At 40.8% G+C, this 14,352-nt stretch overlaps 1 protein-coding gene across 2 annotated transcripts in view; it reads left to right on the top strand.

Moving 5' to 3' along the window:
• LOC307227038 (guanine nucleotide-binding protein G(q) subunit alpha) overlaps positions 1-14,352 on the top strand; it is a 93,929-nt gene that overhangs the window by 29,779 nt on the left and 49,798 nt on the right. For both annotated transcript variants that reach the window (XM_079996139.1, XM_079996140.1), the window contains exon 2: positions 8,146-8,330. In XM_079996139.1, coding sequence (XP_079852265.1) covers positions 8,146-8,330 — 185 coding nt within the window. The remainder of the gene's footprint in view (positions 1-8,145; positions 8,331-14,352) is intronic.

Genomic DNA, 14,352 nt, shown 5'->3' with positions numbered 1-14,352 from the left:
AGTCTTATAGAGCAAAAAATACGGTACTTAAGAGCTGCAGAGTGCAGTTGCAGCCAAGAGAGAAGCAGCTACTTGCAGCTCCAGGGCCTGAGCGGGTTCAGGGGGTGGCACGGGCACACCCTCTGCCACCAATGGAGAGGGAAGGTGAGGGAGGGGGGAAAGGAAGAGCCCTTCAGCATGGCGGCCCCCCTCGCTGTGCAGCCCTGGGGCACCTGGGGCGGGCCACTCCTCCCACCCCCCTTCCTCCGCCAGTGTCTTTGGACCAGGGATTATCCAAGAAACCTTGAAATGTCCGAGATCAAAACAATATGGGCATTCCAAAGCATATGCTGTATTCCAGGTGCCTCTTTATGACTGTTAATATGCCACTGATTTATATGTATTTTAATGCATATCTGGAACAATAGGGTTGCCTGTGTGCAACGGCTGTTTCCATGAAATCACAAGAATCTATTGTTAAAATGGCAGCACCTCAAAAATAGTGAAACTTTAATACCATCAGCAAGAATAAAACCCCACCTTGAAATTAGGAGTAAAGAAGAATAGATCAGAATCTTGGAATCTGGTTAACTATGAAAAATATAAATCTGATTGAAAATAATTATAAGAAAACATGGAAAGAAATAATGAAGGACTTGGATACATGGAATAGAATACAGCTCTCGTGGTTGGGGAGAATGGCGGCGATTAAAATGACCTTACTACCTAAATTACTCTTCCTATTTCAGAATATACCGATAATTAGAGGAACCTCAATATTCAAAGAATGGCAGAGATTACTTTCTAAATTCATTTGGCAGGGAAAGAGACCAAGAATCAGATTTAAATTGCTCACAGACCAAAGAGATAGGGGTGGCCTTGCGGTTCCAAACTTGAGGTTATATTACGAAGCTGCATGTCTTTGTTGGGTAAAAGACTGGATTGTCATCAAAAACAAAAATTTGTTAGATCTAGAGGGGTTTAATCTAAGATTCGGTTGGCATGCCTATTTATGGCGAGACAAGGGAAGGGTTCATAAAGGTTTTTCTAACCACATTTTCAGAGGGCCACTGCTGGAAGTGTGGGAAAGGAATAAAAAACTGCTGGAGCAGAAAACGCCCTGGTGGTTATCACCAATAGACATTTTAACAATTAAAAAATTAAATATAGAGGGGGAAAGATGGACATATGAAGATTTACTAACCAAAACAGAATCCGGATGGAGGATTAGACCTTATGAAGAAATAAAAAGCAAGCTGACTGGCTGGATTCAATACCATCAAATTAATTCAATGTGGAGAGAAGATAATAAGATCGGAATAAATGACAAGAAATCTAGATTTCAGATTGAAATAATAGAAAGTAAAACAAAATTATTATCAAAAATGTACAACCAGTTACTTGAGTGGGACACCAAGGACGAGGAAGTAAAGGATGTAATGGTGAAGTGGGCGGTAGACCTAGGGTACAACATAGAGTTTGACAAATGGAAGGCATTGTGGTGTAAAGATATGAATTTTTCAGCATGCACGACACTAAAGGAAAACATGTATAAGATGATGTACAGATGGTACATAACGCCGGTAAAACTACATAAAATGTATAGAACGGGCGATAAACTGTGTTGGAAATGTAAGAGCAAGGAGGGCGAATTCATTCATATGTGGTGGACGTGCGAGATTCTCAAAAAATTTTGGGAATCCATCTATAATGAATTAAAAAAAATTCTTAAATACACGTTTGTTAAAAAACCCGAAGCCTTCCTGCTGGGGATAATTGGTAAGGATATCAAAGAAGAAGATAGAACCTTTTTTCAATATGCAACGGTGGCCGCCAGAACCCTCATAGCACAGTACTGGAAAACACCAAAAATCCCAACACTAAAGGAGTGGCAACTTAAATTATCCGATTATTTGGAGCTGGCTAAATTGACACAGAAAATAAGAAATCAAAGAAGTGCAAAATTTAACAATGAATGGGATAAATTTAGGATATATATGGAAATAGAGACAAGGGGAAAATTAAAATGTTGATCAGAAACACATATGTACTTATAGATATCACAGTAGGCATGAGATAACGCTTACTACGTAAAAAGTTTTATTAAGGAATAGACACAGCAGATAGATAAACAAGATAATAATTTCCGAAATCGAGATAAAGGGAAGTCGATCAATGTCATCAAAGTTGTATGTATTTCATGTTTTGTTTGTTTGTTTTTTTCTCTTTTTCTGTTTTTTCTTTTTCATTTTGTCTTTTGTATGTTTGTGAAATATATTTATGTCAAAATTTAATAAAAAATTAAAAAAAAAAAAAAAAGAAATGCATAATGAAGGGAAGGAAATGTGAAAAAATTATTATCCAGGACTTACTTTTACTACAGTTGCTTGGTCATCTGTGGGACTGTGCCATAAATCGCCATATTGTTGAATACTGGTATTGAAATAACATCGTGATAAGTGCTTCCAGGAGGAGACTAACAGCTTCCTGGGGGCAGCTCAGCTGAACGGATACTTTACAGATAATTTTCAGGCACTGTCTCTCCCTCCTTCCTCCTAACCAATAAGAAAAGTAGATAAGCCCTCACACAAACCAGCAAACTGTTTCAGCTTCACCCCTATCTTTCCACTTAGAGGTCAGCTAATTATGCAGAGCTTGCTAACAATAGACAATCAGAGACCCAGCAGCAAAGAATGTAATAAAAAAAAAACCTCACACTCATCCCCACTGTCAAAAAAAGAGGGGAAAGAGTTTTTATTTGTATTTTGTTGGTGTTTATGTTGTTGGTTCCCCCTAAATAGCTTTCCTCCATATTAAAAAGGAAGAGTTTAAAAAATATATATTAAAGGAGACTATCTTTTTGCTAGCTTGCCCTCCCTCTGATAAAAAAAGAGAGATTGGTGGGATGAGAGCTTTGGGGGAGGCTTCTGTGGGGGGCTGGAATGGAGGGGAGAAGATTTAGCTGGCTGCCTTATGGTAAATCACTTAAACTACTCTTAAATTAGTTGAAAATATATTCAATATATTATACGAAAGTTTATTTAATATTTTTATTAAATTTACTACTTCCTTACATTTTAAGGCCCTCCACCACCACAGGGAGCCTTGTCAAGGCCCTCTGCTGCTGTGGGGAAGCGCAGCACACCCTCCACCGCTGCGGGGGATGTACGGGGTGATCCTCTGTCACTGCGGGGGGCACGGCAAAGCCCTCTGCTGCTGCGGGGAAGCGTGGGGCACCCTCTGCCGCCATGGGGAGGTGTGTCAAGGCTCTCTGCTGCTGCGGGGAAGTGCGGCGGTACCCTCTGCTGCTGTGGGGTGGTACGGCAGGACCCCTTACTGCCACAGGGAGGCGCTGCAAGTGTGGTGCATGCTCTGCAGCTGCAGGGAGGTACAGTGGTATTCTCTGCTGCTGTGGGGAAGCATGGCGCATCCTCTGCCGCCATGGGGAGGCACAAGAAGGCCTTCTGCTGCTGTGGGGAAGTGTGGTTAGGCTCTCTTCCGCTGTGGTATGACAGGACCCCTTCTGCCACAGGGAGGCGCTGCAAGGCTCTCTGCTGCTGCAGTGAAGTGCGGCACACTCTCCGCCACCTGAGGAGGTGCGGCAAGACCCTCTGTATCCTCCTTCGCCTTGGGGAGATATGACGGGATCCTCTGTTGCTGTTGGGAGGCCAGCAAGGTCTTCCACCACCACAGATATATATCGTGTGATATTGTGATGTTTAGCTGGTGTAATACAGTGGTGCCTCGCAAGACGGAATTAATTCGTTCCGTGAGTTGCTTCGTCTTGCGATTTTTTCGTCTTGCGGAGCGCGGATTCCCTGGGTATTAACGGCTTTAAGAAAAAGGAAGCAAACCCGCAAGATGTTTTCGTCTTGCGAAGCAAGCCCATAGGGAAATTCGTCTTGCGAAGCAACTCAAGAAACGGAAAACCCTTTCGTCTTGCGCATTTTTCGTCCAGCGAGGCATTCGTCTTGCGGGGCACCACTGTATCGTGATGTTGAAAACCAGATATCCCCCAGCTCTAGTCATCTGTATCATCCTGCAAATGTCAAATAGGATTGTATCACACATCAGGTGTAGAAGTGTAATGATATATTTGTCTGTATGCATCCTAATATTTTTTAAAACAATGATACATACATGGCATATTGGCATACTGACTAAGCCTAGCACGAGCAGATGTGTTCACAAATGCGAATGTCAAGCCATTGGAAACCTCAGAGCCATTTCTTAGAAAATATTTGTGTATTTAGGTAAATGCCAGAGTGCAAGATACATATATAATACATCAAATATTAGACAGACTTGTATTTAAACTTTGCATATTTACACTTCAAGTAGACATGAACAAGGAAGTACCAAAAAATCCATTCATGTGTATTTTATCAGGATTTCCACGTATATCTGATGCGCACACTGTATATGTATTTTATACTCTTTGTCTGTATGCAGAATTCTAAACATATTGTAGAAAACTGCTCATTGACTGACTTCTTGAAATTCCTTCTTGAAGTTCGTTTAGAATCGCTGCTGCAATTGACCACAGGTTGTGATTCATGCTCCCTGTTTTTAAACCTATGCTTACTTATTATTTTTGATGTACCTGTTTCTATGTTTTATTAAGTATTGGAAAAATAGCCAAGTGAACTCTTAGGAAATCTGTTTCTTTTGAGGTTATAGCTCTTATATGCCCCACTTTGCTCATAAACAGAGACACTTTCAGAAGAGACTGATCTCACAATAAAAATATATTGTACCGAAAGCTATTTAGGAATGAGTGCTGCCTCTTCTCTTCTCTTCTCCCTTCCCAAAGTGAAGCACAGATCTCCTTTTCTGTTTTTATTGCACGAATTCCAGGGACCTTATAAATAGGAATTTAGTGTATCCTTTTGGGTCATATCGGCTACAGTGGTACCTCTGGATGCGAACGGGATCCGTTCTGGAGCCCCGTTCGCATCCTGAAGCGAACGCAACCCGCGTCTGCGCGTGTGCTGGTCGTGATTCGCCGCTTCCGCACATGGGTGTGACATCATTTTGAGCGTCTGCGCATGCGCGAGCGGCGAAACCTGGAAGTAACACGCTCTGTTACTTCCAGCACACCGTGGAGCACAACACAAAAATGCTCAACCCGAAGCTACTTCAACCCAAGGTATGACTGTACATTTTTCAAAAATTGATATTTATTCCTCAGTTGACTCGCTGATAGGTGTCTTAACAGGTAACAGATTTGGCTGTAATGTCTTGGTGAGTTACAGGACATATACCATATTTTTTGCTCTATAAGACTCACTTTTTCTCTCCTAAAAAGTAAGGGGAAATGTGTATGCGTCTTATGGAGCGAATGCAGGCTGCGCAGCTATCCCAGAAGCCAGAACAGCAAGCGGGATCACTGCTTTTGCTGCGCAGCGATCCCTCCTGCTGTTCTGGCTTCTGGGATTCAGAATATTTTTTTTCTTGTTTTCCTTCTCCAAAAACTATGTGCGTCTTATGGTCTGGTGCGCCTTATAGAGCGAAAAATACGGTAACAGAGCCATATAACTCATTACAGTGGTACCTCGTGTTACGTACTTAATCTGTTCCGGAGGTCCGTTTGTAACCGGAAACCGCTCGTAACATGAGGCGCGCTTTCTCTAATGGCGCCTCCGGCTGCTGCTGCGCCACGGGAACACGACTTCCTCTCGCATCTTGGGGCAAAGTTCACAACAAGGGGCATCTACTTCCGGGTTAGTGGAGCGCGTAACCCGAAGCATTTGTAAGGGGGACGGTACTTAACACGAGGTATCACTGTACATGTGCCTAGTGACACTCTTCAATTTTCTCCTCTGAAAGACTGCCCCTCTTCCCAGTTCTTCTGTACTGCTAATTATTTTAGAAGCACAGAAGGATTTCAGAGCTGTGCATAACAGAGTGTTAGGGGGAGGTTGCAGGATATGAAGCTCATGAGCTTTGTTTTAGGTCACTGATCATACCTTCTAATTGCAAACTTGGGGTCTGGAAATGAAATGGATGCACCCCAAAATAAGAATATGCTTTCTATATACTTGGGGATTCCCTTGGTAAAACAGAAGCATGGAGCACCCAGAAAGAAGTCACAAAGATGCAGGCTACTGGTCTTTCCTCTTGCCCTACTGGTTTCGGGGAGAGACACACCCAGAAGTGACCCTAATGGATATTCAGAAGATTATGCTATTAATTAAGAAAAAGGAAATTCTCTTTATATAAGATGCTCTGCTTATATAACCTCAACAGGAAGTAGCCAGAGTGATTCCTTTGTGCAGCAAGGGGGTGGATATCAAAAGGAACAGTTAGGCAAAGGAAGGAAAGGGGCCTTCCTGTTGAGTCAACATTTGGAAGTTCATATTACCCCTGAAGAGGAAGATGCAGAAAGGATTGTCATCACCTTCTTCCAGGAACTGTCATCTCAAAAGGAGCAGGACTTATACCAGTAGATGGGGGGAAGATGATAAAATATTAATTCCAGAAATAAGTGCAGTTCAGAGGAGGGAACAGGATACCACCACTTATTTGGAGTGAAGCCCATCAATTGCTGTGGAGACCCATGCAGCCGAGCTGCCATTTTCTGGTGTACATACCGTACAGCTTTTAGAGAGTCAGAGGAAGTATTTGAAGAGTTCCAAATTCAGTCACATTCAGGGGTTCCTGCCAATTTTTAAAAAATACAATTCTTTTAAATCTGCCTTGCAAGTTTGTATGTACACATTTTTGTGCGTGCTTTCTCCTCCCACACCCCCCCTTGCATTTTGGCTATTACATGGAAACTCAAATATATTATAGTCCACTGTTCCTCAACCTTGGATCCCCAGCAGTTATTGGACTACAATTCCCATCATCCCTGACCATTGGTGAAACTGGCTGGAAATGATGGGAGTTGTATTCCAACAGCATCTGGCAACCCAGGGTTCAGTTAAGACGTATTCTTATAGTGCTAAGTGTCATGTTGTTAAAAACTATACAGGAGGTAAGATTTAACCAGTAACTTCCACATGAAATTTCCCATATGCTAAGCTTTGCACCAGAGGCCCTTCTTTGGCTTCCACTTCTGTTGGAAATAGGCTGACAGTTACTGAGGAAAGCACCTTCTCAGTCGGATCACTGGGCTGAGTGGTATAAATCTTAAGACTTATTTATTCACTCAGATATTCAGTTTATTTTTTTAGCTGCTGATTTTTTTGTTTTTTGTGTTGGGATTGTATGATGTTCTGCTGTTTCTTTTTAAAGCAAATGTTTGATAATGATTTTTTAAAAAAATTGTTGCACTTCTTTGAAAACCCCAGGATTATGTCAGGATCTGGAAGTTCAAGTGCCTTATCCTTCCTAATTCTTGAAGTTGTCCAGTATTTTATAAAATAGACACTTTGCAACTTTTCTCAACTTTCGCGGTAATACTGTGCCACATACAATGTGTGTGTTTGTCGTGGAGGAAATGCAAAGCTTCATAAGTGACCTTATTTTCTAAATAATTCAGGAATTTCAATTTAGCAAAACTTCAAAACCAAATTCGAGAAGTTTGAAAATTGCTAGGAGAGGATAATGAATATAATATATTTTTAAATGATTTTGGATCTGAAACTAGGTTTCATAAGTCAGTACTGTGTCACAATACTACCTAGCTGATGTAGCTAATTGCTTGAATATTGATGGATGGTAATGTTGCCCAATGGCAAGGAAATGTATTTGTAGAACTAGTTCTTACATTGTGTGTAAAAGTGTTTAATCATAAGTTTATTGTGTCTATGCATTTTCAAGCAGTGATTGAGGAATAACAATAACAACAACAACAGTGTTAGAGTTGAATTAATACATGAACCCAAAACGGTTGTACAGTGGTACCTCGGGTTAAGAACTTAATTCGTTCTGGAGGTCCATTCTTAACCTGAAACTGTTCTTAACCTGAATCACCTGGGGGCCTCCTGCTGCTGCCGCTCCGCCGGAGCACGATTTCTGTTCTCATCCTGAAGCAAAGTTCTTAACCCAAGGTAATATTTCTGGGTTAGCGGAGTGTGTAACCTGAAGCGTATGCAACGCAAGGTACTACTGTAATAGGGAATAAAGTTTGCTTTAACTGGACAAATGAAGTTGTGCGGCTGCTGCATTTTCTTCAGATATTGTAGTCTAATGATGCATCTGTATTTGATTATTTTTCAGGTACAGGAGAAAGTGGCAAGAGCACATTTATCAAACAGATGAGAATCATCCATGGTTCTGGATACTCTGATGAGGACAAAAGGGGCTTCACAAAGCTTGTGTATCAGAATATATTCACAGCAATGCAGTCTATGATCAGAGCTATGGATACACTCAGAATCCCATACAGCTATGAACATAATAAGGTAAGCTGTCAGTTTAAATATGGATCAGAACTTTTTCCAGCTTTACTTCTGAAATCACATCAGATGGCTTTGACTTTGTGTATCTGCTTTAGCCATTTCTGGAGAGGGAAAAGAGTGCCGTTTTTAAGGACAGCACAACAGAAAACTAAGCACTGGTATTTCTCCACTTTGTCACAGAAGGTGGTAGAAAGGTATCTACAGCTGATATCCAGTATAGGTAGAGATGACTACTGTGGATGTGGTTTACCAGACCTGTTTCTCTAGCCTAGTTTAACTGTAACAGGTGATAAACCTACTTGTGCTGAACCACCACCACATTACAAGTAGGAACTATGACAAGTATTCCTCTCTCCTAATAGAAAACTAGCAAATTAGCGACTAGGGTTCTAGCCTAGTTCTCACTGATCTGCTTGTTGTTCTATGTGGAAGGAATATCCTTGCATGGAAGAATTTTCAGTGCTGTGAGCTCACTGCTACCTGAATTGGTGTAGCCAAACACAGAAATGGCCCTTCAAAGTGCAGCCATTCTTGATGTTGTGATGTAAGAACATGATGTTGCCTGTTCTGCTTTTCCTGAGCCATGGATGGATCCTGCTTTTGTGCAGAGTGCGCTCATTGATAACTTAACTTGGGTTGATGTAAAGCTGGACATAGAAATTGATTGGAATAGATGCATGGAGGGAAAACTTCAACTTGATTGTGTTTATGCACCTTGAAATTATGCAGCCTCTTTAACCTTGGGCCCCCAGATGTTGTTGAACTACAACTCCTGTCAGCTCCAGCTGTGCTAGGGTACACTTGGAAATGTGTTTTTGTCTGATTTATAGTGCACACCGGAGACTTGCAGACATGAACCTTCCCCCCTTGGTTCACAGCACAATATTGATACTTTAAAAAACTTCCGCAGCATTTTTTTCTGAGAGAGGTAGTAGAATCCTAATGTCAAAAGGTACTGGAGCTTTGTGTGCATATAATAGATAGGAAATTAATTTCTCTCGTCGATGTGGAAAGGTCTGAATTTGCTAACCGGTTTTGTGCAAGAATTAATGTGACTGACATTAATATGATTGTATCACAACCCTTAGGACACGTTCAGGTATCTATAGAGTTTTTTATTACATCAAAATGAAATGTGGGAGAAAAATCCAAAAAGAACATATGGTTTTTCTCCAATTAGCAATATATTGAAGTTAAATGGTTATCATTTAAATTTAGGTGTCTGTTATTATACGTTTCACAAGGATTATGTAAAACTTTAAAAAATCAGTACTTTTTGAGATTATAGTCAATACTGTTAAGAGCCCACTATATATATATTTTTGTGCACTTTTATTTTCAAATATTTCAGTTTATTTTGTACTAGAGGACATCTAGTAGGGGACGCAGGTCCCACTGTGGTCTAAACCACTGAGCCTCTTGGACTTGCCAATCAGAAGGTCAGCAGTGTGAATCCCTGCCATGGGGTGAGCTCCTGTTGCTCGGTCCCAGCTCCTGCCAACCTAGCAGTTTGAAAACATGCCAAAAAGTGCGAGTAGATAAATCCCGCTCTGGCGGGAAGGCAAATGGTGTTTCCTTGTGCTGCTCTGGTTTCGCCAGAAGCAGCTTAGTCCTGCTGGCCACATGACCTGGAAAAACAGTCTGCAGACAAATGCCGGCTCCTTTGGCCTATAGAGCAAGATGAGCACTGCAACCCCAGAGTCGTCTGTGACCTGACTTTAACGGTCGGGGGTTCTTGGGGTAGGTAAGGGACAGTTGAACTATTTTCATGGCTGTGTGATTTGAGCAAGTAAAAAATAATCAGAAAAAACCATAACGTTCTCCTGCTATCTAACTAAAAAAAATATACTAGTGAGGTGATGCTTCTGGACAAAAGCAAGAACACAGCTGTGTGGGTGTGGTTATGATACTTGGAATTACGATGCTCTGCCATCGTTGGCTTTAGTGGAACTATGTCATGAACACATTTGCCATGTGGAACTCAGTTTAAATCCTTTGTCTTGGGTGCGTATGGGGCTGTCTCAGACTTCCATGTTATGCTCATGTGGATGTCCAATTTGTATGAACCAGCTTCTCTAAAAAGTGTCACCACTCTCATGGAATTTGTGGGAAGTATGTGTACAGTACTGATATGGAGGCATCACTTCACACAAATGCTGCCTTGGTGCAGGCATGACCAGTCTGTCCAGCCTGCTCATAGACCCCGCTCCTGAGGTCACCTGAGGATGTGTGAACTAGACTTTCGATACCACCTTAAGTTCTGAATTCCGATACTTTTTGTCTGTAGAATGACAACCATGAAGAATGCTGTTAGGGTCTCCTGTGATCACATTAATCAAAAACAGGACCTGAATTCACCAGGAAATGTGCTTTTGCTAAATATGTTCCGGGTGATATAAAAATGTAAATTTTACACAAAAAGTTGACTGAACATCCTACTCTATTGGATAAGCAGAGGCAAAGTTATCTTAAAACCATTTCCTTTCTGCATCCATGTTTCTGAATCTCCTGGAAAATACAGGAAAGGCACTACCTAATCGCTTGAATCTCATATCAGGAAATTCTATCCATGCAGAGTTTCGTTTTTGCTTTAAAAGCAGCAGGGTATTTTTAGTAAGCCACTTCGTTTTTCTCATCAGTTTCAAAAAATCTATGCTCCTTTTTAAAGATTCTACCAGGCTTGAAAAAGTGGCTTGGATTATTGAACATTTTCAATAAAACCAGGAATGTATTGGTGTCATCTTAAATTAAATGTAAGCTTTAATTACTATAATAAATACACTCTACCATTAATTGCAGCTTACAACTAGAATTCCTAAGTATGCTGTTGCTGTTGCTACTTTATTTTAAAAGTAAAGTTTTCATGAGTCATATTTGCAGCAGAGTCCTATGTATTCTTCCTCTGCAGTAAATCTTGCTGTGTTCCATGGGGTTTTCTCCCGAGTAAGTAGGTTTAGGATTGCAACCTTAGCATTGTATCCAACATTAGTCATTCTTAGAATACACCCATTGGATTAATCCAATGCTTGTTTAAAGTGAAGTGTGAATCAAGCTTGTGTTTGTATGAGGAAGGAATAGGAAACCTGTGGTCCTCCAGATGTTGCTGTATTCCAGCTCCTTTCCGCCATGCAGCCAGTATCAGAAATGGTCAGGAATGAACCACAGGTCCATTATCCCTGATGAAGAAAGAGGTAGAATGTGACTAGTTAACTAAGGGGTGTCTAACCTTTGGCTCTTGAAATGTTGCTGGACTACATCCCTGACTATTGTCCATGTTGGTTGGGACTGACAGAATGTAAAGTCCAACACCTGGAACACTATGGATTAGCCTCCCCTGAGTTAACTGAACACTGCTATTGGTGTTAGTGTGCTGCTGGGAGAGCTTAGTGATACATGCCTTTTAGTGGAAAGATGTTCTGATCTGCTTCTTAATCCTCATTACCAGAGGCTAAACAGAGTCTGATGTGATATTGAAAACGGTAAAGGGGAAAGATCTGTAGCATTGCTTAAATCTGCGTCTTAATGAAGTGTACAGCTACTTTTGCCTTCTCACAGACAGCCACAGTCCCCAGTGTGTTGCCTCATAGTACTTGTTCGATGTACTCGTGTTATTTCTCGTGGGACTGGAAATGGCTTGTTTTATGGACATCTTCACGATCTTGTGAGATGTTTGTTCATAAATGGATAAGGATGGAGCCAGAATTCTGCAAAGGCAGTAGTTTGGTTTCCATGTGTGATCAGGAATCTATTCCTGATCATGGTGATGCATGATCACTGCACTTCACAAAAAGTTGGTGTATGTGTCCCTTACGTTATGCCAGGTGGAAGAAGTAGGATGGCTTTTAGCTAAATAGACCAATCAGTGCAATAACTGAAAGCACACCTTTAGGGGATTTTGCTCTCAGCATTGATTAGCTGATAAGTCCCGGAAGGGAGTCCCATTGAAGTTGTCTGACACCAGTAATTAATAGGCAGCACTGCCTTTCTGGACAGGAAGAGTTTAGGATCCCTTCTGCCAGCGGGAGAGGGGACAACTGTTTTTGAACAAATTATATCACACGCTCTTCCATTTTTAACAAAAGTGTAGCTCAGATTTGGACTAGGCTCCTTGAAGGTTATATACTGGGTATTTTCACTTCGCTGCTTTTCAAGTGGTGCATTAATTTTGCTGCACTCTCTGTTTCTGGTTTAAGTTAGGCATGTTCACTTGGAGAAATACGGTAGCAGAAATTATACAAGACTCCTTCAAGGTCCACTTGGAACAGGAGCCTGTGGAATACTAAATAAGCCTTTTAACAGCTTTTCACACCTGCAGGGCTCATTTTCTAATCTCTCAGTCTGCACCCTGGACAGCTCATAGCTATGAAGAAGCAAAGCTGGCTTTCAGACCACCTTGTGCAGTTACTTTAATAATAGGTCTTTTGACAAAGAAAACAAAATAGAAACACAATTTTTGTGCATACATCTTAAGGAAATATGTCTCGATAACCTACCATTTAGGGAATGGAAGTATGTGCAAGCCACCAGAAGACTAGTAACTTGTGGAAGCAGTAGGTGTTTTGATGCCTAAAATATTCAGGGCTCTGTCCTCTGCCACACAGGTGCCTCCTCTTATCTAAATCTTTCATCAAGAAAACATGGGCTCTCTTTTCAGAAAATGTATGCAGCTATATCCCTATAAATCTAATCAATTTTCAGGTATGTAATTCAAACTTTGAACATGTTCTGTGATAGAGAAGCCATGAGTTAGTTACCTTGCATATAATTATTCAAATATGTGCAAATGGGGGGGGGAATTCAAAAGGTATTGAAGCAAAGCTAGTTTTATAGAGGATGCTTGCTTGGCCATCATCCCTCTCTAGTCTATGAGATTCTTCCCCATTTTGCTAGCCATTCTCAAAGAAATGATTCTCAGAAGTTTCAGCTAATCAATGAAATGTTCCTCTTTTTAATTACACAATTTTGTGCCCTTTAAAATTATTGGTTGCACTAAAGACACCCACTATATATTAAATAAAATAACTTCAAGGAAATCAGGATGGTGGTATGATTAAAGGCACTTCTAACAATGATGTGAATGAAGTATCCTATTAAATAAAGAAATCAGTTCTGTTTGTTCATGCAGTGAAAAGAAACTTCAAAGAATTTTAATTGTAGGATCACTGCCAGTAAAAGTCTATTCACAGCTGATTTTGACAAAATAGTTTCACATGTACACACTCTCATACATGTGCTTTGGAATTAGTTTTGTCAAGGAAAAGCCTCCTGTTAGTTGGCAAATGAAATGGTTATTGAATGAGAAGCTCATTGGAAATTAAGGAGCTGACAATGTGGCTTGTGTGATAGCTGTTTCTGTCCTGTCCACAGTGTGGTTTAAATTATAATCAGCAAATGCAACATTGACTGTGTCTTGAAGCAATATTGTTTCCCTCCATCCAGAGGCCTCTTAAATAAGTCATTTTAAGAAAGCAAAAAACTTTGCCATATTTGTGTTTTCTTCTGTCCCTTCCCAGAAATAAATATATAGGATATGCATAGCCTAGTTTGCTCCTTGTATTCAGCCAAATTTAGACGCACATCCTCTTGCAGTCTTCCTGTAGAGCTTCCTATTTTACTTGAACATTGATGATACTGTGTGATTCAGCAATGTGTGTGGTGGTTGCCCATTAGACAACAGATAAAGCTAAAACAACAGTGTTTATAAGGGTCCTTTACTGAAACCAATTTGTTTCATACTATTTAGACTAAATAACCCAGTATGTGTAAGCCATACATATCACAGGATATGTATGACTTTAATCAAGTTGTGTGTGTGGCTGTGTGTTTGGGGGGGGGGTGTTCCTGCCTCTTCGCAAACTGTAAAGGAACAGTGTCTAGAATATACCTCAGTCAATCATGCAACCTGCTATTTTGGAGGAACGTTATTGGCTTTCAGCACTGCCTTCAACAAGAAAAGAGACCTTGCTTATCACTCTTGTTGAAATTCTGTGGATAATTTTGTCCCTCTGATTTGTGTACTGTTACA

Source organism: Podarcis cretensis (assembly GCF_951804945.1).
Source record: "Podarcis cretensis genome assembly, chromosome: 11".
Classification (NCBI taxonomy): Eukaryota; Metazoa; Chordata; class Lepidosauria; order Squamata; family Lacertidae; genus Podarcis; species Podarcis cretensis.
This window is presented reverse-complemented; position numbering and strand designations above follow the sequence as displayed.